The 24,020-nt window shown below is 41.2% G+C and overlaps 4 protein-coding genes across 4 annotated transcripts; 1 reads left to right on the forward strand and 3 right to left on the reverse strand.

Annotated features, from left to right (window-relative positions):
* Window positions 1-182: 182 nt before the first annotated feature.
* Window positions 183-5,591, reverse strand: degs2 (delta(4)-desaturase, sphingolipid 2). The gene is made up of 3 exons (XM_084569082.1): window positions 5,188-5,591; window positions 1,996-2,738; window positions 183-1,437 (listed from the first exon to the last, which is right to left on the reverse strand). Exons 1-3 carry the CDS (start codon window positions 5,267-5,269, stop codon window positions 1,294-1,296), a joined length of 969 nt encoding a protein of 322 aa, XP_084425208.1. The 5' UTR covers window positions 5,270-5,591; the 3' UTR covers window positions 183-1,293.
* Window positions 5,592-6,426: 835 nt separating this feature from the next.
* On the forward strand, window positions 6,427-9,889 carry yy1a (YY1 transcription factor a). The gene is made up of 5 exons (XM_084569081.1): window positions 6,427-7,041; window positions 8,099-8,249; window positions 8,400-8,460; window positions 8,707-8,865; window positions 9,052-9,889. Exons 1-5 carry the CDS (start codon window positions 6,543-6,545, stop codon window positions 9,232-9,234), a joined length of 1,053 nt encoding a protein of 350 aa, XP_084425207.1. The 5' UTR covers window positions 6,427-6,542; the 3' UTR covers window positions 9,235-9,889.
* Window positions 9,890-10,401: 512 nt separating this feature from the next.
* Window positions 10,402-16,928, reverse strand: tpp1 (tripeptidyl peptidase I). The gene is made up of 13 exons (XM_084569076.1): window positions 16,855-16,928; window positions 16,336-16,410; window positions 15,818-15,957; window positions 15,469-15,619; window positions 14,944-15,065; window positions 14,674-14,843; window positions 14,345-14,543; window positions 13,862-14,050; window positions 13,189-13,258; window positions 12,935-13,055; window positions 12,639-12,800; window positions 11,907-12,032; window positions 10,402-11,611 (listed from the first exon to the last, which is right to left on the reverse strand). Exons 1-13 carry the CDS (start codon window positions 16,863-16,865, stop codon window positions 11,474-11,476), a joined length of 1,674 nt encoding a protein of 557 aa, XP_084425202.1. The 5' UTR covers window positions 16,866-16,928; the 3' UTR covers window positions 10,402-11,473.
* Window positions 16,929-17,036: 108 nt separating this feature from the next.
* On the reverse strand, window positions 17,037-23,401 carry mis18bp1 (MIS18 binding protein 1). The gene is made up of 16 exons (XM_084569069.1): window positions 22,456-23,401; window positions 22,215-22,352; window positions 21,795-22,093; window positions 21,568-21,641; window positions 20,947-21,068; window positions 20,750-20,840; window positions 20,514-20,635; window positions 20,199-20,362; window positions 20,048-20,117; window positions 19,252-19,963; window positions 18,974-19,152; window positions 18,598-18,731; window positions 18,355-18,497; window positions 18,193-18,280; window positions 18,044-18,098; window positions 17,037-17,924 (listed from the first exon to the last, which is right to left on the reverse strand). Exons 1-16 carry the CDS (start codon window positions 23,219-23,221, stop codon window positions 17,821-17,823), a joined length of 3,261 nt encoding a protein of 1,086 aa, XP_084425195.1. The 5' UTR covers window positions 23,222-23,401; the 3' UTR covers window positions 17,037-17,820.
* Between the last annotated feature and the right edge of the window lie 619 nt (window positions 23,402-24,020).

Here is a 24,020-nt window from a genome sequence, read left to right on the forward strand (position 1 = left end):
CTCAAAAAGCAACTGGAAGTGAATTCATTCGAACAAAAACAACACACGTGTCGGCCATCTGATATCCTGCTGCTGTGTGTGTCTCGAGCAAAGGATCTCCTGGATTATGTTTAAATAAAACAAGACAAACCGACACGTCATGAATATTCGTATTTTTTTCCTTTTATAGCAGTTTCTTCTTATAAAGACTTTTTTTACATACAGTCATTTAAATAGAAACTATCACGCTCATAAATCAACACATACATTAAGTTGCACATAGAGTGGGTGGACAAAATAACAGAAACACTACTGTATAGAAGCGCTGCAGTGAATACTCATTTGGTAAAGCTTGTCAGATTTTAATTCAGAAGTGCAGACTTGCTGTTCGGGGTGGCTTCTAATCTTTTGGCCCTTTTCCTGCTGTAGTTTAGAATGTATGCTGGATGCACCATCAGATCAGGCGGTAAGGCCTGTTTTCACCGCTGTACTAGGTTTTCTCAATAGCATAAAACTGGCACTTAGCTTAATGTGTGCTGTAGCTTAATGTGCGTTTATGTGTGATAAATAACACAGATTTCCTATAGAACCACTTTATACTTCCTGCTGCACAGTTTCTGTTATTTTGTCCACTCCCTGCACATGTAATGTTTACAACACGAAAGAGCCGCAAACAAGCAAAACGGGGCGTCACCGAAGAAAAGGCTCCTCTTACCGAATTGTAAGTTTCAATGCTCTTGTTCCACTTCAGCACCGTTTTGCATGATGGATGTGAATTTGTATTAGGCAATATGAAAAAACTTTTGCTTGATTCGCACATTCAGAATCTCTTAAGAAGCCAGAGGAAAGCTAACAAGCAGAAAAAAAAGAAACGGGAGGTAGTGACATTTCTGTAAAACCTCATGAGAATGCAAGTGACCTTTATCTTGTAAAAAGTAAAAAAAAAAAATTATAAAATGTATTTGTTAAGGTGTGTTGTCTCCACTCACAGGTGATCAAATGTGTTCCTTCTACTGACAATGGGCCATGTGTTTAAAGCAGGAATTCACACATAAATAAATAATGAGGCATCCAACGACGCGCGCTTGGAATGCCATTCTCATGAACTCTGTGTATATGCAACTAAAATGTGCACATTCATTTGCCATATTGAGTACAGGGCTAATTGGACATATGCTGAACATGTTATTAAATTTACATACAGTGATAACATCGCACATTTAAACTAATATAAGGACATTTTATTGTGGTCGGTGACTGTTTAACAACTGAAGTTCACATTCCTGCCAATGGGAAATATAATCAGTCAAAGATCTATTCCTGCTTGCTCAACTTGTACTCCCGTTTGATCCTGGCGTAGGGCCCGATGCTGTCATCGAATACAAAGTCCCATAATACCCGGGTCCAGGAAGTGTGTTGGGGCAGGGAGTCGTAATACTCTGCTGCAATTTGCTTAACCTGTTAACAAGAAAAAACAAAACAAAAAGAAAACGGTGAGGTGAGATCGGAAGGATATATAAACAACGTGAATCATAAATTGATTAAAACTAAACTGCGGCTGTAAAGTGTCTTTTGGTACTCTGAGTCAGACAGGGCTTGACTTCTACGTGAAACTTCATAGGACAATCAGATATGGACAGAAACGCTGACAGAAGTGCACTCTATTAATAACTTAATATTTCACAAATTAACTCAGTTAATTACTGTCATTTTCAGGTAGATATCTCATTGAATTTCTTTCCACTCTGTTCACACTACAGAGGCTTCAGTTAATCACTTACAAAGCCTGTCCATTTATCAGATAAATATTTGCAGTTGATGGAAAAATCTGAAGTGTGCTATTTGCAGATATCTGGTTTGTTTGATTCTGAAAGACAGGAGAGGCCCATCTTATCTCTCCACACCTGCCTGGGCTGTAAGTGTACCTGTGCTCATTCTCTACCGCCCAGGTCATATTAGCTATTCTCAGGGAAAAAATGACTCAGGTCCAGAGGTTATCTGCGGACACAGCCTTACCTGAGGTAATTTACTGCCAGGTATGCTGGGGAAGTCATGGTGCTCCATGTGATACCCAACATTGAAGGTGATCAGATTCAGTGCTCCATAGTAGGAATATGTCTCATGTCCCTTCAGGAACATGTAATGCTCAGCTATGAAATGTCCAGAGATAGGATGCAGGCCCATGCACAAAATAGATCCAGCAATGAGGTAAACGATGGGCTTCAGCCCCCATAAATAGTAGATGATGACGTCTGCTGTGAGCTGAACTACTGCATTCTGGATTTCTAGCGCACCCACTGGCTTAGGGTTGACCACCAACGGGCGCAGGGCGTAGAAAAGTGGCTGGAGGAAGAGCCAGACGATCTTTCTGGCCGGGGTGCAGAAGAACCATCCCTCAAAGTCAGTAGGGATGTCCACATCCAGCTGGTCGCCCCCCAGGTACCGGTGGTGGTCGATGTGGTACTTCTTGAAGGAGGCGGAGTAGGGCAGCCCGATGGGCAGGTTGGCCCACATGGCAAACCAGCGGTTCCACTTCGCATGCTTGTTGCCAAAGGCCACGTTGTGAGAGATGTCGTGGATAGCCAGAGTCAGGGAGTGGTTGATGCAGCCTCCGAAGGCGTACGCCCAGAAAAAGATCCACTTCCAGGAGAGGTCATGGACCAGGTAGCAGGCGAGGAGCTGAGTTAGGACCATGCCTGTTACCACCCACTTCAGCTGGGGATCTGGACCCATCAGAGACTTGATCTCTGGATATTTGGCTGAGGAGAGAAGCAGAAGAAGAAAAAGTCGAGAGATGATTAGACTGTAGAAAGAAATGTCACATCCCATCTAAAAGAAAGTTAGATATCTGTCATGAACAAGGACGAATTCACCGTCATTAACAAAATGTAGGTCTCAATTTATCGCTGTGTCACAGTGACACAACACCAAAGAACACAGTCAAGCACGCTGTATATGACACATACACTTCTCTTGGGACGACCCTGCTAACAAAAATCTGTTTTAATTGGCAGAGGTGTTGTTTTGCTGAGGGAACTGAAACACTGAGACCTAGAGGGGAGCGGCTCCAAAACCCCGCAACAATATGAGCTTTTATAACATAAACCGCTAATATGACATGCAAGTTCAGATTTGTTACGTTAACCACACCTTATGGTAAGTCAGGAGAGGCTGTGCCAGGGGATCCAACCACAAAAAAAATACAGGATTATGGCGGAGCAGCTCATCGCAACACGCAACCGGGTACATTAGAATACAGACTGGCACACATCAGTGGCGGATGTGACATGCAAATCTGGCCCTTTGTTTTCAGCTTGCTTGTGTAATGCCTCTATGCAAATTGTGTTCAAATTACCTAAAGGGTTAAAGACTCCAGGGCCTCGTTACAGTGACTTCACTGGAGTTTATAGGTCTCCCCTTCACTGACCTAACCCCATTTATCCAGTTAAAGTTTAGCAAAGGGGAATTCTATTCCCTACGGTCACTCATTTTAATATTAATCTAGTTGTAGGCAGGTTTGTGGACAGGTGGTGGCACAGCCCACCCACGGGGAATAAAGTTGAATCAATAACTAGGCATCATAAAAATGGTTTAAACCGCCTAATGCATCTGTGCAGGATTGTACCACCATTAATGGATTTCAGCTCCACCATATCAGAGGTACAGGACATATTAATCCAGTTTTCAGATTATTATTCTTTAGCTTCAGGTTATTGTTATAGTTTAGAGTCAGGTTTTAGATGTGTTGAGTTTGGATGAGTTTCAAGCACCGCCACAGTTCTCACCCACCTGACAGGCTGCCTAAATGGGAGGTATTCATGACCTTGGAACCGGCAAGGTAATATAAACTTTATGGCCTGTGTGTCAAACCTGCACTGTGCAGACACCCTAAACAAGAAGCCATTGAACAGATAAAAAAAAAACACCTGTCAATCAAACTATCCCACACCACAAAGTAAATTGACACGAAAGCACAACAGCCTCTGACATTCTCACTTTTCTGCCTCGTCCCTCGGGATAATTAAGACAAAATTCTTTAATATTTTATGGCTCGGTGGTGTCAACCCCCCCCCACCCCTGCCCCTTATGCGTACTTCTTTCACACCAGAGCAACCATGCGACCTCTGGACAAAGCCATGATCAAATATACATCAGCAGGTTTGTATCTCGTTGAGCTAAACTGTTTTAAATGAATTTACATGACAAATCAGATGAAGAAAGGAGACGGTTTTTGACAAGATTCTCTCGTTAATGGAAGATGAATAACCAGTTTCATTAGAAGATTAGTCTGAAATTATTTTCCTGTGAACCTCTCTGATTTCTGGACTCCAACAAAGCCTTTCTTCTCACTTCATGAGTAGCATTGTGTCTGTGTTTGCCACGAGCATCAAATGTGTCTTGTTACCTAGCGAGCCCAAAGGCACTGTCATCTACACCAGCCATCAACATAATGTTATTGTCTCACTGGTAAGACATCGAGGCAGACCAGTTCACCAACAAAAAAGTCATTACTGAGATTTTTCACCAAAATTAATTCCATCTTTTGCTGGTTTAACAGTCTGAAAACCTGCCATTCCCCTCATACCTGAGTATCTACACCTTAACACCATATTTTTTGCCCTGACAAAAGAAGAATGTCACCCAACGGTAGAGTGAGTGTGTTAACTGGCTTTACTGCTGATAACCATGTTCGATCTTTCCAAGAAAAGGCGATTTCTACACATGAAAAAAATTCTAACAGTTGCATCAACATCTGTATCAACTGTAAAGGGCAGAGAAGCAGGAAAAACGTTGGAACTTCACAAGACTGGAAAGTCCAAGTCTAAATTTAGCTGGAATTGTTACCATACTTCTCCATCCACTGGGACATAGTATATTATGAAATCAATTAATGTTTTAAATCCTTTCCAAAAATTATGATTTTAAAATTATAATTTTAATTGTGTTTAAAGTTTTTTTTTTTGTGACTTATCACAAATCGAATAATTGTCCACAGCGTCTTCATCATCGGTGGTATCAGTTTCTACGTTTCCCCTGCATCCATTGTGGGCTGATAACTTGTTAAGCAACAGCTTGTAAACAGGTTTAACCGGCTACGGTTTTATAATTGTGAAAAGTCAAGGGGCCAAAACTCTTTCTTCAACTTTTCACCCAGATCAACTAATAATTTAAACATGCGACAGCTGTCTAATTGGTAGAATGTCTCACCCAGAATTTCCTTTCTTCTTGAAGTGTGCGGCTGGTCATTGTAGACCCATTCAAAGTCGCCTCTTCCACCTGTCTTCCCCATGGCTATCGTCTCTCCGTCTGAGTCAACTGGCTCTGTGGCGTTGCGTGTGTCATCAAACCTGCACCAGTATCGAGGCACACCCACTCGCTTTGCAGGACGAAGATGTAAGGTGTGATTCAAATCCCTCCCCACCGAGCAGTGGGAGGGACAAAGGTGACTGCGCACCTGCTGAAATCGGCTATATGGAACCTGCGCGCGGCGTTTCACTGGAAAAATACTAAGAAAACTATAATTATATCTAAAAAGATACAATGAATACTGACTTCAAATGAACCACAGACAAACCTTTGTTCGCATTGTTTATTGACTAGATCAATAGTTTGGTTTTAAAACTGATCAGCATCGATTTTTGCAATTTTGTAAAAAAGTCAATTTGTTAACTATTATACTATTTTTATTTTAGCTTATACTATTTTTATTTTATTTTACTAGATTGTATTTTACTTATTTTTTTATTTCTATTTTATTTTATTTAATCTTTCTTATCTGAGGTTCTTAAGAGTGTTTTTATGTACAACTAAGCTACCGTGACCAAGCAATTTCCCTTGTGGTTGAATAAAGTTTATCTAAGTCTAAGTCTATGAGTGGAATTTGCAGAATACCAGCTCCACCTCCCAGTCTTCCTACCATATGTTAGATTACTTTGCATTTCTTTTTGTAAAATGTTTCAAGTCCCCACTATTTATTTTTTTAAACCCAGTTATTTATTTAATCATTCAGTGGTTTGTAAATTGTTAGAATTCTCTTCTTATTCATCATTGCAAATTTAATAGTCTGTATCTGGGCCTTAGACAGTTGATCAGACAACACCAACAATTATGTCACTAGTTTTTGACTTTTTAGTGACAATAAATAAATAAAATAACTTTTGTCAATGCCACCCTACTTTGCAGCTGCATATTACATAATCCAATTCAAGAAGTTATTTACATTAGCTGGACAATCAGAGATTAATATATTTTCCCTTTGAATGACTAATAACACACATATATATACATTTATTTCAACGACTTTTATACAAGTACTTCATATATTCCGAATAAATAAGTATCTCAAAATAAGGAAATAAGACGCTTCAGGTGAAGTTTCAGTTCCACAATCAGTCGTGGTCCAAATCACGCGAGACTTCATAACTAGAGCACTGTGGCGACGAGAGTACACCAGCGTAGAGAGTTGTTGTCGAAGAGGGAGGAGGAAGGCTGAGAGTAGACAGGAGGGAAGGCAAGAGTGTGCAAAAAATAGCTTATAAGTAGGAGGAAATACGGAATTAATCATGGCGTCGGGGGACACCCTGTACATAGAAACGGATGGGTCAGAAATGCCAGCCGAAATAGTTGAACTGCACGAAATCGAAGTAGAGACAATCGAGACAACAGTTGTTGGAGAGGACGGTGAACACCAGCCTATGATCGCCTTACAGCCTCTTGACTCGGATGATCCCAACTCGATTCACCCGCACCAGGAGGTGATACTGGTGCAAACGAGAGAAGAGGTGGTGGGCGAGGATGACTCTGAACTGCACACAGATGACGGTTACGAGGACCAAATTTTAATCCCAGTGCCCGCCGTGGAGGAGGACTACATCGAACAGACTCTGGTAACTGTGGCCGGGAAAAGCTCGTCAACAGGCCGGATGAAGAAGAGTGGAAGCGGAAAGAAAGCGGGCAAAAAGAGCTACCTGAGCGGGGGAGAGATGGGCAGAAAATGGGAACAGAAGCAGGTCCAGATAAAGACACTGGAGGGGGAATTTTCAGTCACTATGTGGGCATCGGGTAAGTTAAGAGTCCTGAGTGAATTCCTGCAAGCTGCCCCCTCGCTTTGTTCTCAGCGTGTGTGTGGTGTGACGGGGCCCAGTTGGGGCCTTGTCCTCCGCTAAAGTAGGAACCTTTTCCCACCTCCGAGAAACTTAAACTCCATTTGAAATGTTTTTGTTTTTATGGGAAGCCATGTTTTATGTGTCGATGGGCGCCGCCATATTTCCCCGGTCTAGAAAGTATGGCGGCCCGAAAAAATGGCGTTTATTTGGCCGACGAAGATGGCGGCGAGAGTGGGAGCGAGTGCAGCTAGCTCCGCTAGGCCGCTGTGGCGCAGTTCAGTTAAGCGCTAACTGTGGAGGAGGTGGTGCATTCAGGAACCCCCCGTAATTTACGCTTCTTACGCTTTAGGCACAGTTATTTGCTCATATAGTTTAATAAGTACAATAAGTACAAGGGAATTAGATTCTGCGTTCAAAGGGAGTTATTGCGTTTGTTTGTACTGTGCCTCAGTCACAGGAAGCGCGATTTACTTTGAAAAATATATCTAATTTAATTATCGGAGGGAGTATTTACACGTTTATTTAAACGTAAGAACCAAAAAAATACAAAAAGTCAACTCATTAGTTTTCTGCAACTATAAATTTATGTATTAGTGAAATGTATTTGACGTATGAAAGACGTGCATGTAAACACTGTGATGTTTACAAACATGCAGCCTTGTAACTTTTTAAATGTTTGCAAAGAAATTCAACTCATTTTGTTACTTTACGACAGAAAAGCATTTGTTTTCCCCATGTTTATGTTAAAAAGCCATGGTGGAAAAATTAAATAGATAATTTTGAGTTTTAAAATTCCAACAGTTTTGAACTACTAGTTCCGTTTATAGAGTTGCATTGTGTAACTTTAAACTTTGAGATTCTGTTACCTCACAAAGCATATTTAGGAACAAACAGAATTTCCTGTCAAATGACTGCATGTGATAAAATCGTAGTTATTTAATCAATCATTTCCACGTGTTATGTTACTGCTGCTCTTATTGACAAGTCTCAAAAACTGTCCCCCTCTCATTCAGATGACAAGAAAGACATAGACCATGAGGAGCAAATCACAGGAGAAAACTCTCCTCCAGATTATTCTGAATACATGACCGGGAAGAAGCTTCCACCCGGAGGCATCCCAGGCATCGACCTGTCAGACCCCAAACAGCTGGCAGAGTTTGCACGGTAAGTGTTATTGTTGATATTTACGCAGGTGAAACAGCTAAACTCTAAAAGAAGCACTATTACAAACTGTAGTGCAAAACTACAAAGTAATGCAATTTATATATCGCTAAGCAACAATTCACAATGTGACCACTTTAATCTGTGTTGCAGGATGAAGCCAAGGAAAGTAAAAGAAGACGACGCGCCCAGAACAATAGCCTGTCCTCATAAAGTGAGTGTTGTGTCCTGTTCATATCAGTGTGCACAGTGCTGTTGAAAATATTAGGGTTAAATACACAGACAACAGTTTGCTGAGTTGTGTGTATTTTATCGCTGATATTGCCTTCCTGAGAGCAGGCAGGTTTTTGTTACATTGGTATGAGGAGAAACGCAGTATTGTTAGCCGACGTGATTCTAAAACCTTGCCCTTTAAATGTCCTGAGTGATTTGCTTCATATTTTTTTTCCCTCCCTCTTAGGGATGCACCAAGATGTTCAGGGACAACTCGGCAATGAGAAAACACTTGCATACCCACGGGCCCCGAGTGCACGTCTGTGCGGAGTGTGGCAAAGCGTTTGTGGAAAGTTCCAAGCTGAAGAGGCATCAGCTTGTACACACAGGAGAGAAACCTTTCCAGGTGAGTTTCTTCACACATATATTCTTTCTCATGGAAAAGGCTGCAGCTTTTATTTCCCACAGAAATGTGCACCTTATGCAAACTCGCCATGCGTTCTCTCGAATTCTTACCAGAGAAAATTGATATTATGTTGTGAATCGTTTTTATACATGCATACATCACTAACTCAGCCTCTCTTGTTCTCAGTGCACATTTGAGGGCTGTGGAAAACGGTTCTCTTTGGACTTTAATTTGCGCACACACGTGCGTATTCACACTGGAGACCGCCCATATGTGTGCCCCTTCGACGGCTGCAACAAAAAGTTTGCCCAGTCAACCAACCTCAAGTCTCACATCCTCACACATGCCAAAGCCAAAAACAACCAGTGAATCAGCTGAGAACCAGGCTAGCGACAACACGTTAGCATACACTGGAGGATTTCACCTGTATCTCTGCTCCGTGATGAACTAATCTTCTGTGGCCTGCTTTCTTATGAGAGAAGAAGTCCCTCCTGTATTGCCTCTAGATGAAGAGTTTCAACAGAGAAACGGCCTCTTCATGAACTTTTTGCTATAAGGAGGAACTTGTGAGAACCCCGACCCCTTCAGGCCTCCTGCGCTACTTTGGCTCTACCCAGATGGAACAATTTACGGTTTCTTCTTGTGAAGATGTTAATCATGGATCTGCACCTAAAAAAAAAATGTATTTATATAACATAACCAGTTCAAGTTTTTGCAATACCTGTCAAATTTGCATTGATCCTCAGCAATGACACCTTTTCAATTTTGTACTCCCCCCCAAGTGTGCATATTGTACACTGTTTGACATAAGCTCTGTGGTAACATTTGTAGTAAAAAATTTGTCCCTGTAGCTCTTCTTGGAAGAGGGTTTCAGTTTGTTATACCTCCTCTTTCTCCTTCACACGAGGGGGAGTCTTGGGCGGTCTTTGCATATTTTCATTTTCTACAACGCAATATCCAAATCGTGTAGATAATAGCAATGTGATTTTCAATAGTGATCACTGATTAAAATGTTTTCCCCCTTGCACTACCAATACAAAAAGTGTCATTTGTCCTCAGAATATAGCACCTATGGTTATTGTGGTGATCTGTTGAAGAAGTGCTTAATATTCATATGAAAGTGTTAAATTTGAGCATGGATTTGTTAAAACTGGTGTTTCAAAGGCGAAAGTGACAGCGTTCTGCTGGTGTGTGACATTGAATTTGTGTATTGAATTTTGAGTTAATTTGTGTGACATGAGACACCAAAGACAAACCGAAGATTAGAAAGTGAAAATTTGCATTGAGAATGAAGAGTTTCATTCTGACGCCATCTACTTACAGTTACACAGCACACTTAAGTCTGCAGTCTGGTGTTCATACACTTGTCTTTTGTCATAATCTGGGTATAATTTTAGGGCATCAGATAATACTTGGCTGATTAATTTGGCCACTTTGAAGTATAAAAATGGCAATGTTTCTAAATTGCAAACAATCCAAAGATACTTTCTTCTCAAAAACCAACATGAAAATCTTTACAACACTGACATAGGAACTGGGAAAGATTTGGCAGTTTTGCTTTTAATAAAAATTACACATACTTTAAGTCAAATTTTCCAGTTTACTTTCTCAACTGCATCTTCTAATACACAACACTTCAGCTTCTTCACACATTCATGATAACGCTAAACAATCAGTCACCATTTCAAAGTAGAAATCTGGCTTTAATCGGTTCACACACAAAAAACAAAAAAAAACAGGCAGTTTTGCTCACATTAAATACATCCGATTTGGGGATTTACATACTCAAAAGACAAAAACATGTGCATCACCGCTAGTGGGTAGAATTGCTGAATCATTTTTGAACCCACGCGTTACAGTGCATTTTGTTAGTTCACAGCCGCAGAGCAAACGGCAACAAACCAAAGTAAAATCAAGTTTTTAAAAGGTCCTGTTTAATGTTCCCGTTTTATTACAAATACAGGGGTTTGATTTTAAAACTACATGCAGACATCAAATAAAACAATGACTTGTACCTTAGCTCATCCCTGCCGAGTAGTTACGCAGAATAGACTCAATATGAACCAAATCTTCATCCTAACATGCTAAATTTAGAGTTGGGATTGACCTTTAACACTCATTTAAAAAATATTAGTGTGCATCTAAGAGGTGATTGAAGTATGCATTTCAGCATTTTTGCACGTTAAGTTGATGCAAAGCGATCGGTGCATACACACTTTCCATTACTGTATGTCTTAGAGGCGTGAATTTAAAGCATAAAATTCCTGTTCTTGCCCTTGTGTCTGCAGATTGATGCATAGAGAAATCTGGGTCAGTTAAAATGCAGCGTTCAGCAGAAATGGGCTACTGCAGTGTAGCATAAGAGATCCCTAACTACCACTATCCCTGACCTAAAAATATTTAAACAGTGTGAAGCCTTAAAAATGGTAGAGCCGATAAATCGATAAAAGTGTTGATGAGTGATATTCCTTGAGAAACGTTTATCTGAATCAAGCTAATCTGGAGCATAGCACTTCTACTGACCTGCCTTTGGCCTCAGTTTGGATGCGTGTATGGTACCTGCTGGCAGTGCAGACACTGGTGGCTTAGCTTTAATGAATTGCAGCTATTAACTCAGAAGGGCAGAGAGCAGCGCAGGGTAGTTTGGTGTCCCCCAGCCTGTAACAGGGTCCCACGACGGTGCAGCACAGAAACCCTTCCCTTGCACCTGCTCGTCCAAACAGCCCAGGTGACAGCCTTCAGTCACCTGGAGACAAGAATGCATGGCGTTAAGGGACACATGTTGCAACGGAGTTTCCTCCTTTAAGAGTTTGCATTTTAAAATGACAGTTATTAGAATTTGGTTCCTCAAAATAGAACGGAAGTTTTCCTTGGGTTTACATTATGCAATCTTCACTTGTATATTACTAAAGTGAAGGTGATTTACAATTGTGTAAGTATTGGTGAACAGAATAAATCGAGCTGAAATGTGACTCAAAATGTTTGCTTTCCAAATCGAGCAGAGAAAGAGAATACTTCACTGCAGCAGCACCGTGACTTACATCAAACAAGGCCTGTCCTTTGAGTTTGTAGAGGCGGGGGTTGAGGAAGCCCAAAGAAGGCAGGCCCTTCCGCAAACGCTGATCGTTGATGAGAGAAAGCATGCCTCCGACAACAGGGGTTGATGCCTGAAGAGAGCAATAAAGGATAGATGTGATAAGGCTCGAGGAAGGAGTAGAGGGATACAGTTTCTAAGAAGTGGACAGTAAATTGTGGCCAGCACACACACAGAGTTAAGAGAACCTAACCTAAAAAAGTCTGGTGTCTGAAGACAGCGATTTAGTGTCCTACGTTCTACATACAGTACATTTAAACCTTTTGGTGGATCTTTTATGTCCACAGCACTTCATTGCTTGGCTTCCTCTAATGCGTTTCTCTGAACTGGGAGCGTACCAACAACATCTGCTGTAGGTTATACACAGAGGATGGACATTCACCTCATAAACTGAGAAGAAACTGAAGTACTTTAGGAACAACTGATAAGCAACGACTACGTACTGTTGCCGATGCTCAAACATTGTAAAAGTGCTGGATGCCACATCCCGTGCCAACATTTTTTTTTAGTATGTGTGCTGAACTAACAACGATGACTCATGTGTGACAATATTTCACCTGCTATAACCTATGGACCTCTGAACCAGCTGTGTTTTTGCGTTTTGAAACAGGATGGTTTCCATCTTCTCTTACATAATCCTTTGGTCACAACAGAGAAATCGTGTGTTAGTATATCTTACCGAGGTCCCAGACACCCAGGGGATTGGCACCCTGTTGCTGACCACCCAGTAATTATCAGACAGGGCGGCCATGTCCGGGTAGGCTCTGCCGCTGGTATTGAAGTACGACTGAGGAGGGAGAGCTGCTGCAACAGTCTTCAGATACCCATTCACTGCACTGGCCTGTGGGAACACAAATACACAGCATAAATAGCACAGTCTCCACTGGCACGGTTTGGAATAAACACACAGGTTTTAAGTGAATGCCCCAACTCTGGGTAATTAAAGTCAGCATATCACCGAGCTGATGATATTACCTGGTAGTCAGGCATCTTGAAGACATTGCTGAAGCCTCCTCCACTGATGTAATCTGTGACTTCATACGTGACCTTAAATGGATTCTTGAACGATGTTCCTCCTACTGTGGTCACATATGGGCTGGGAACAAGAAGCACTGAATGAAACTTTTTTCCCCCACTTCCTATATTTCAAACTTTAACATACACCATGTCTTTGTACATAGATGAACACATCAGCAATTAAAGGTGCAACCCTAGAGTTGGTGTTTTACCTTGAGGCAGGAAAACTGGGCCTGAAGGAGTTTGCTTTACCCAAATGTCTGCAACCAGCACCACTGTCACCTGAACATGACACAAGTTTATTGAGATCCTATAATGCAGTCATGCAGCATTTCTTACTAATACCTGGCATCTTTTCAAGTAATCAAGATGTGGAAAAAGCTGCAGGACAAAGGGTGTCGTGCAAACACGTTTTTCCAAGGCTAACTGTGGCGTCATGGGTGCTTCATTTAAAACAATGGTGGTGTATTCATGTTACATGTGAGATAATAATCTAACAATAAGAGTGGAGTTAAGTCACAGTGAGGTGATATGTTACCAAGGAGACCAAGGCTGTTTAATTTTGGTCATCTCTAAACACCATTAATAAAAATTACAGCCTACAGTTCCCCATTTGAAAGGTACTGTCTTTTGTATTCAGCTGACCTGATCCGAAACCAGAAACAAAAGGTCGCAGTGATCATGTGCTACATGAGTCACAACGATGTGACCTTTACTCTGAAAACACAATCAAATTATCAAAGATAAGAGGCTGAAGCTGACCCATACACAGGAAATGACTGGTGGTCATATTTTACTGATGATACAGATGAGATACATGGAAATGTTCTCCGTTACAAATGTAAATCAGTTTGATGATTTCTGCACACTTCCACTTTTACTGACCAGAAGCAAACAGCATAGAGAAGCCTCTGACGCCGGCCTTCATGAACTCGGTGTTGATGCGCATCATGTAGGCGGTCGACAGGCTGTCCTCGTCGTCTCCGTAGCTGATGGTGTGAACCCACGGCAGGTCGGACATGTTGCTGAGCAAAACCATCCACTGGAGGAAAGGCTCCTGGGACTCATGACGACCTGGAGGCAAACAGAAAGATGTTTGTTCGCCAGTGTGTGTGAGAGCTTGCCTAAAGACAGAAGGAAGGTTAGAATATGACTGAACAAGGAAGAATAGTTTATATGTTTAATTCCATTGTCTTTTTTTACTTTTAGCTTTACATTCACCATTTTCTGTATAACCTAAAGTAATGATTTTGTATTTCTTGTATTTTAACTACTATATTCTGTTTACCAGCCAGTATGGTAACCAACTGTTTTAATGCTTTTGTCAAGAAGGACAGAATGTTCTTCTTATTAGTCATGCATACACACCTGGATTAGTAAAGACCCATGTGGAGATGTTTGCCCCTGTGCTCATGATGTACTCTACATCCAGACTGGCCTCCAGACCGGCCTTTCCTCCTCCCTGGGTGCCCACGACTCGATCCACCTGAGACCGATGCTGGAAGCTCCCACCAAACATGCTCATGAACTCAGCCAAGTCGGCAGGGTGGTAATACTGCTCCAAGAACTAGAAGAGAAAACAGCTAGCTAAAGTGAAAACGTACACCAAGTTATGATCAGTTTGTAGCTAGTGCTTGCGTCTATGTAACGCAACATTTAGCGTTATATTACAAACTGATCATGTGAGTGGATCATACCTGAGCTACAGCCTGGCTGTTGTTTTGAGCTGATCCCACGTCAGTTGCTGTCAGATTATAGCGAGTCCTCAGGATGGACGGAGTCACTCCGAGGTGCACGCCTGCCACTGAGGACTGCTGCTTCTTCTTGAGATCCTGCCCTTTAGGTGGGAGACGATGAAGACCTCCAACTGTGGAAACACACATCCAGCAGTGTTCATAGAAGTCCTAACTTAAATACACAGCAACTATAGATGCCAAACATTTTGAAGTTAAGGAAATGGTGCTCACCAAAGTCCAGGTGTTGGTGAACATCATCATGAACAGAGTAAGGAGCTGAAGACCTCACTAAAGAATGGCCGTCCCTGATGTAACGGTGAAACCTACTTCCTGGAAGAAGCGTCTCTGCAACACTTAATACACAAAGAACAACCACAAGATATATGTTTACAAATCCACTCTCACATCATTACATACAAACAGATTTACCTCAGTGTGGGCGTGTTTTCAACAAATAAATTGAAAAAAGTAAAACTGTTATCAATGTGTGAGTTTAGGGTATGTTGGTAATTTAAGTAGATTCCAACAACACTGACCTGGATTTGTAATTTTTAATAGTCTGCAGCTCACTATTTTTCATTTTTTAACCAGTAACCACAGAAAGAGGAACTATATCATGAGATGCGAGCATTGCCTCACTGCAGGATTTACATCCTCACTGAACTCAAGCAGAAAAAGTAACTTTGTGACTTAAGTGTGTCAGGAGCAAACGAATTGAGTAAGCAGAATCAGTGTTGCCAAAAATGATATGCTTACTCTGCAGTCATTGTGCACTGTAAAAAGTCCTGAGTGCGAACAGTCAGGCAGTTTGTAATCCCATGACTCTGCAGCCACTGACGCACCACCTTCTGGGTCAGCTCAGATGGACGCACGAGAGAGGCCACTTCCTCCAGGCTGAGATGTTTACCTGTGGAGGTCAAAGCAAAGTCTCTGTTTTTCATACAGGAGAGAGGTCAAAGTTGAGAAAAAGACTTTTGCATCGTCTTATCTGTTTTGTTTTTTTAGAGCCAGAGCATTTTAGTTTGTATCTACTGTGATACGGTGCACACTCTGAAAGACAAAAGTAGAAATCCTGTTCAGCATCTTGCAGCCAACGGAGCCTTACCATACTGAGCCGAGTCAGGGTCAGACACGAGTCTAAGCGTTTCCTCCAGCCGGTGAATGTTCTGCTGCTTTAAGGCGAAGGTCAGCTCCAACTCCTCTGTAGGATCAACCCGACCAACGTTAGTCCAGTCCTGTGGTGTCCTGAGGAAAGAGGAACAACATGTCATGACAATGCAATATACTAGTTAACCAAACCAGAAACATCCATTCATTGAAGTGAAATCGGTGTTTCTTCCTGATTTTGGTTTTTAGAAAGTCCCAAACAGCAGAAAATTAATGGCAGAAATTAACTGGGATAGAGAGTAAGTCTGATAGGCATGATAAAATTCACAGAGGACTTTTTAAACCTAGCTTTACAGATAAACAACGGGCCATACACAACAAAGGAGTTTAACTTTCATTACAGACATTTATTGAAAACAATCAATCAAGCGTTGCCCTACAGAATGTGAGACAAGTGTTTCAACAAGGAGCTATAAGAGTAAGGGATTATTTAAAGACAACTTTAAGTTTGCTCACAAGACATCTTGGTCATACTCCAGATATCCACACCAGACCAACGAGCTGAATAACAAAGGGATGGAGAAGCCCAGTCTGTAGGAGAGAAAGAACAGACATATATGGTTTGACAATTACACTTGTAGAGGTGAATTTGAAGATGAAGTAAACCCGGAAGTACCAACAAAACAACTTTAAAGTAGCTATGTCAGGGTCACGTACTGTAGCTCTTAATGTGAGTCTCAATGTGACTTAGCCGAGAAGGTTAAATGAAAAGTAAATGCATTTCTATGTGTGCAAGTACACATATAACCTCTGACTGACTACAGACATATTACGTAAAAACAAAGCGCTATTTACAGCAGCTTTAACGACACATAAACACTTTAACCGGCTACGTTAGCAGCGGCTATCTATCTCTATCTAGGTCAAATGAACAAAAAAAAACCGTGTGTGATAATAAGGGTCCCGCTAAAGCAGATAACGATTTATTATCTCGCTTTAAAAATAAATAGCTGTGAAGTTACAGGCAGTACTCACAGTGTGTTCATGGTGTCCTCGGCTGTTTCTAAACTCAGCTCCTGTGTGTTTGGACGGCTGGCTGTTATAGACGCTGCAGATCACGTGACGCGTTTTCACGTGATCTGCAGCGTCGTGTTTTTTTGTTTTTTTGCTCTCTGACCTCGAGGATTTGTCATGTCATGTTTTCCACCACCTGTTAATTGTTTTATTTATTTTTCCCTTTTTTTCAGTGCAAGCAAACGGCAGAGCGCGGCATTGATTTTTTTTCTAATGAAAAGGAGCAAAAGGATGGCGACTTTGAGATTCATCCTGGTGTCCTTGAAAACAGGACAGTTGTGCTTTCGGTGATAATACTGCTCAAACACAAACCACCTGAGGGAAATATGGTCTAGAATAAAGAAAACACATCTTACTCCCAGCTTATCTCATACCGCCACAAAGTAAGAGATGTTTTGAATAGCAAGGGGAACTAAGCACCAGTCATTTACAACAACAAACGGAAGCTGTAGTTTGAGGTTTGAAGCCAGAAAATACCTCTGTACTGTTCTCTTATTGTACATTAGACAAAAATAAACCAGTTGATTGAAGAAGGGTTTATTTAAAATAAAAAAATCTTTACAACTGACTCTTCGAATGAGGAGTTAAAACAAAAACTATATTTACAGGAACGTACTAAATGGATAGTACAACTACATCATTAGCTATTTAAATTTAAAATTTGTATGTTTATGTCTAATATACAGCAGGCCAGTTCAGAACAATTGTGTTTCATTTCTATACATATTATATTATTACAGATTTCTTGATCATATTCATTACTATGGCAAATGTGTTTCACTTCTGTATGTATCACGTGTGAAAAAAATTGAAAAGGTGATTTTATTGTTCACATTTGATGAGTGAAAGTCACATCTCTCCTCTGCTGATTTTTTGAAACTTTTTTTTTTTTTTTTTAACGATATGATGTTTCAGCTCCGGCTCCAATCAGTTGTCATCATCTGAGAAGTAGAAATCCTTTTCCTCTCCGCTCTGAGACTGATCTTCCTCGTTTCCTGAGAACATCTCCCAAATGACAAAGCTCGAGTTTTCTGGAGAAAAAAAGGAATAAAACGTATTATAGTTATCAAGGTGTTTCCGTTATTCTGTCCATCCCCTACAGATAGACTTGCACTAGACGGGTGTAAAACCATGACCAGCGCATTCCTACCTGCGTTACCGCATCTTCTCATCGACCGTTTAACTGATGGCGTGGGTGTGAAGCTCTGAAAGAAACAAAGGTTTTTCAATATTAAAAAAAAAAAAAAAAGATTATATCGCTGTAAACTTTAACAAGTAAGTTTCTTAAGTAGTTAGTACCTTTGACGCTGTTGGACGCTTGCAGACATTAAACTGACTTTTCTTCATCCTCTTCTGCAGCTGATAGACGTACTTATCGTCATTGTTCCTTTGAAATTAAGAAAAGTTAGTTTTCTGCAGTCAGCTATTACAAGTTAGAACTTGTAACTAACTCTTATTTACCTGTCTGGAGAGCCCATCATTCCTGGAGTGATATGCAGACACTGAGGTGTCTTCACTTCGGGGAAAAACGACGAGCTCGGGGTTGTGGGGACCTGGTCCGACACACGGAGGTCGTGATCATCACCTGGCAACAAGCTGGGCATCTGCACATCAAGACAGAATCTGTTACGCACGTATCTTATAAAGTGTCATAACAAATGGAGATGTCTAATAAAACGTTCGCAAAAGCAGAAGGAGACAAACCTCAAACCGTTTGTTCTGCATGAATGCCGAGCTGAAAACATCATCAACGTCCTCTTTGGGCATGGCCTCCAGGAACTGACGCACCTGCTGCTTTCTCTTCAAGGTTCCCACCCGGGCAGATATCACGGGATTATCTGTAAATGCACATAGATTCATAGGATGTCAAGGTAATTTCAGGTCTATGAAACCTATGACTTAACTTATAAGTTAACTAAGTTTCCAATGTGATACACTTTCTGTACAATTTAGAACATATCTCCTCAGCCCTGGTGCTGTAAATAAATATATATATATCTCAGTATTATATGAATAGACCAAAAACTTCAACATTAGCCATAAATTAGCTCAAATCTGCCAGCAGCAGCGTTTCCTCTACCTGGAACTTTGGCTGCTTCCACCTTTTTCTTTTTGGTTATCTTGGGTTTTATAGCAGGAGTCTGTGATGCGCCCTGGGATGTGTGCTGCTTGTGGCATTCTTCTGCAGAACGTGTTCCCACCATCCTTGCCACCTCCGCCCAGTATCCTTCCATGTGCTTAGGATAGTAGGACACAGCCCTGGAAAACAGAGAAACACAGATAAACATGAACATCTGTGATCCCTGATGTCACGATGCAGAAGCATGTTGCTATTTCCAACGAGAATCCAACACTTACTCTTTGAGTTTCTTGACCTCTGCTGTGGTCCACTCATCGTCATCTTGCTCTTGTGAAACAAATGTCTTCCTGTTTTTCCTTTTGGACTGTGTTGCTTTTGGCGGAGGCATTTTGGGTGGTGACGCTTCGATGGATTTACTCCGTTTATGTTTTCTTTGCGCCTTGTCCCTTTTTTTCGTGGCTCTGATGCTCTCTTCGCTGTCCGCAGAGGACTCTGGCGGCTGGTTGGACGGGGACCCGTGGTTTAATTTTGACTTGTTATGAATCTTTCCACCTTTTTTTACTTTTTTTACTTTGTGTGCTCGCTTTTTTTTCTTAACTGAGCCTGTATCATCAGATGATATGTGCTGTAATGTTTTATCACCATCAGAAGATTCTGTGATGTTTGTGACAGTCTTTTTGCGGCCTGGCGCTCTCACTGAAGGTTTGTCTGTGTCCTGCGTTCGTTTTTTTGACCTTTGCGTTTTAGGCTTTTCAGGTTCACTTTCCTTTGTTGCGACGGCGTCCACTTTATCAGAAAGCCTTCGGCTGGATCTTCTTCTGCCAGACTGCTCTCCAGTGCTGCAAAGTGTCTCCTCAGGAGGTTTGGCCAAATTAGAGGGTTTCTCATCAGCATTAACCTTGGCTCTGTCGGGTTTGTGTTGCGGAAGCTTGACCCTCCTCAGGGGTATTGACACGTCTTTGTCGCAGGGTGACTCACGTGGCTTCCAGCCTGGAAACACGGAGCACAGTTCATCAAGCAGCTCTTAATACATTCTGCTGTGTTTAAAAAAACAAACTTCTCTGGTATTTGTACCTTCACTGGAAGGCAGGAAGACACGGACAGGTTTCTGCGACGACCTCGCCGACACTGTTGTAGTGACTTCCTGTGTGATACAGAAATATCACTTGTTTGCTCGTAGTCAAAAGTAACTCTGTATCGTCTGATTTCAGATTTAGGTGCTTACATGGTTGATGATGGAGGTGTCGTAGCAGTGAAGGACCTTTACATTCATGTGTCCATCTAGAATGACTCTCCCTCCTTTCCAGTACTCCAGAGGTGGCTTGATCACCCGACCACTTCGAGACACTTTTGTACAAGACAAAGAGGTGTTGGAAGGACAGGAGTCAGCTGGACAAGAGGAGAAAATAAATACAAGTGAGCAAAAATGACTTGAGGGTAGCTGGCCTAGATTCAAATACAGAAGCTAATCAACGTCCCACAGTGATGTGAAAATATCACTAAGCTATTATTAAGCTATTAGCTTGGGTGTTTCACTCACGCGTCCTCAAGGAGGTTGTCCTGTGGCGCTTCACAGAACGGTCAATGGTGGAGGTCTCAGACTGCGTTTTAGCCGAGACACTTCTCCCTTCAACTTTCCTCACTGGTGCCTTGCTTTGGTCGCTATAGCAAAACACAATTCAACGTAAACTCATGACTAAATAATACAACATCCCCCAGCAAAAAAATTAAAAATAAAATGACTTTTGTCAGTAGGCACATGACCGATATTCTTACTCTTTTGACTCCAACAGAAACTTCTCATACAGCACTTGCCAGTTTGCAGGAAAACCTTTAGCAAACTTTTTCAAAAACCAGCTGGGAAAGCCTGAAGAAAAAAAACAGAGATCGTTTACTTTATGCAACTTCTCTGTGCCAAAGTGAAGCGTTCTCTGAGGAGAAACAGAACAGCGTTGAGCGCCGAACAGGCTTACCAGATTCGAGATCAACCTTCATCTTCCCAACTAAGATGTAAACCCTGCCGGTGACGGTCTTCAGCACAGAATGAGAAACCCTGCCTACAATGATGTTACTCTTCCATGGTATGTTTGTTTCTCTGGATGGAAAAAGAAACAAGTCAAAAGATCCCAGTGTTGACGTTAAATCAGGGCTGCAACCACTCATCTACTACATTAATACGTAAATTAGCTTAGAACACGTTGAGGCGCGTCTGCTGTGTGCATTAGCAATTACAATTAGCACAAGTTACTGAAGTTAAACAAAGCCAGTGTATGTGAATTCATGACAAAATAAGGTAGGAATGTATTTCATAATTACATAAATCTGAACTTTTGTTGAATAGTATCATTTGGTAAAACTTTGAAAATGGGTTCCTCATTCATAGATATTCTGTTCAAATATGTCACCATCATGTTTGAATAACGTTCATTAGGAAAAGTTTTGTTATATTATAGTAGTTAACCGAAAGATTAATTGATTGATCAGATTCATTAACTGAAAAAATAATATTTTGCTGCTGCCCAACATTGAATTAGACAAAATCTCAAAGAGATTCTAAAAACCTTTCATTGTGTTGTTTCTCAGAAAACACTTACCTGTGAATTCCATTAACAAACAGACCGTCAAAACTCTTCCTCAGGTACCATTTACTGAGATAAATCACATTGTCCTGTCAAAGAGGAAAACACAACCACAATAAGGAACAAGACAAGTATGTTTAAGGACAGACAAACTATAGCCGACTTCATAAATATGTCTGCAAACCCAAAACATAGGGCCCCCAATAGTTGAAAGTTATCTTCTATTTTTTGTTTCTACTCACTCTTGCAAATTTCGCAGGCCTGGAACCCTGGTTGCGCTTGAACACAGCCTCATCGTGCTTCTTCGGTATGGAGATCTGAGGAGACTTGAGCACGAGAGGGTCTTCGTGCAAAACCACTGGCACAGCAGTGATGGTGAAATCCTCAGCAAGATTGGTTTCTGACTGGTTGTCAGTTGAGTCGACTCTGTGCTCGTTTACAGCAACAACACTTTCTGGAGAATTCGTTGAGTTAATGTCTCCTGTCTCTTCCATAATGTGAGCTGTGGGCAGGGGAATCTCCCTGGACTGATGGGAAGTACCTACAGAAGAGAAGTAATTTTGTAAATGAAGCTATGTTGTGCAACAAGATATGGAAATAAAATAAAGTACCATGTAATGTCACATCTCAAACCAAACATTTTCACTCTATAATGCACTCACCTCCATCAAAGGGGACTCTTGTGCCTCTGTTGACAGCATGGTCTTTCTGCAGCTCTTTTTTGCTCTCCCTCCCCTTCATGTAAGCAAAAATCTTGGCTGGGGACATTGGAGGAAACCTTTCTACAATGTCATTATAACCTGTAAAAATAAACAACAAAACCACAAACACACAGAGGCGTCAGTCAATTTCTACTTCTAAAAGACAACATAAGAAAAGAAACAGCAGTTATGTATATCTCACGTTTGTCTGTGGCAGATCTTATTGTTGGTAAAGTTGGTTCAAGAGTCATCTCTGATCGATCACCTGAAAATCCTTTAACAATACCCAAATCCTTTGTGTTGTTGTGAGGGCTATCCTCACTGAAAGCAGGGGTTTCCCTTTCTTGTGGCCGAATTATGTCCCGTTGCTCCCACTTTCTCTTCCTCAACCTCTTCTTCATGGGGGAAAACGTACTGGTGGGACACAGGGGTGTGTTGAGAGGAGCGCAGTCCTCTTCAAACACGCTCCTTCCGTCGGAGTGTTTCTTTCTTAGAGTCCCACGGGGAACCTTGAAATCATCTCTGATCTGAGGTGGTCCTTTGTGGATTTGTCCTCTGTCGATCAAAACGTGAGACATAGCTGTTGACTCCATGAAGGACCTCTCTCTTCGTGTGTGTCCACGTCCCATTTCCTCCAAAGGTCTAATTTCTGAGTAGCCGCCGTGTTTTCTAGGACTCGAAATGGGCGAAAGAGTCAGAGCCTGCACTTCATTGTGATGAGAGCCAAACTTCTTCTGATTTTCCTTGAGCATGTCGGTTATCGAGACGCCCCCTGCTTTCTTTCTGGGCGAGTTAAAAACAGATCTGTGTTCCTCTCTCGCGTTACACAGCGGATGGTTGCTGGTTAAAACCCCCTCGTTGACGGACATCGACTCTGACAGCACTTTAGCCTTTAGCTTAGCGAAGACCTTGGCGGGGGAGTCGATCCGTGGTTTCTTGTGTTGTAATAAATGATGATAAGAAGCCATGGTATCAGAGTAAAATTTAACAGAAAAAAAAAATAATATATATATAATAATCCGTACTGTATGCTAGCAGCTAGCTCGCTAGCCCGCAATTTTTGAATTTCTCATCGCTGCCGCCTGTGGCTAGAATCCTGTGACGTACTTCCACAATAAACACGTCACTACCGCTTTCTTCTTCTTCTTCTTCTTTGTTTATTGGCAGATTACATCTCTTTGGTGCATACCGCCACCAACTGTACAGGAGTGTGCAAAGGGACTTGGCATACTATTCTTCTTCTTCTTCTTCTTCTTCTTCTTATAAAGTATAAAAAATACCCAAAGCCAATATTACAGAGGCAGAAAACTTGCAGCAGGCACTATATTACCAAAGTATTTAAAATTCAAATAAAAAAACATGGTAAATAACTGTAGCATCTGTGAAACTACAACAATTTCATTTTCAGTTATTTGTATTTATTTAATGTTTAACTTTTCTATCTCTTGTGTGAGCTGTCCTTTAAACTGTTTGTTGCTGCAACACTGCAAAATTGCCACTTTAGCATATTGGCATTGGTGGATGTAAAACCTGATAATGATATTAATGCTGTTCATTGAATAAATAAATATTATAAATAAATAAAAATAAATAATAAATAAATTTCTTCCATGATGTTTGGCCCAGTCAGTGGTTGTGGCCCTACGCTATCATTTATTCTAACAAGCTATTGAAAAGGTATTTTTACATTGTAGTATTGCTAGATTTTCTTCCACCATTGCAGTGAAGAAGATTATATAATATATTCTATATTATATTATATTATAT

Source organism: Chelon labrosus (assembly GCF_963514085.1).
Source record: "Chelon labrosus genome assembly, chromosome: 20".
NCBI classification, from domain to species: Eukaryota; Metazoa; Chordata; class Actinopteri; order Mugiliformes; family Mugilidae; genus Chelon; species Chelon labrosus.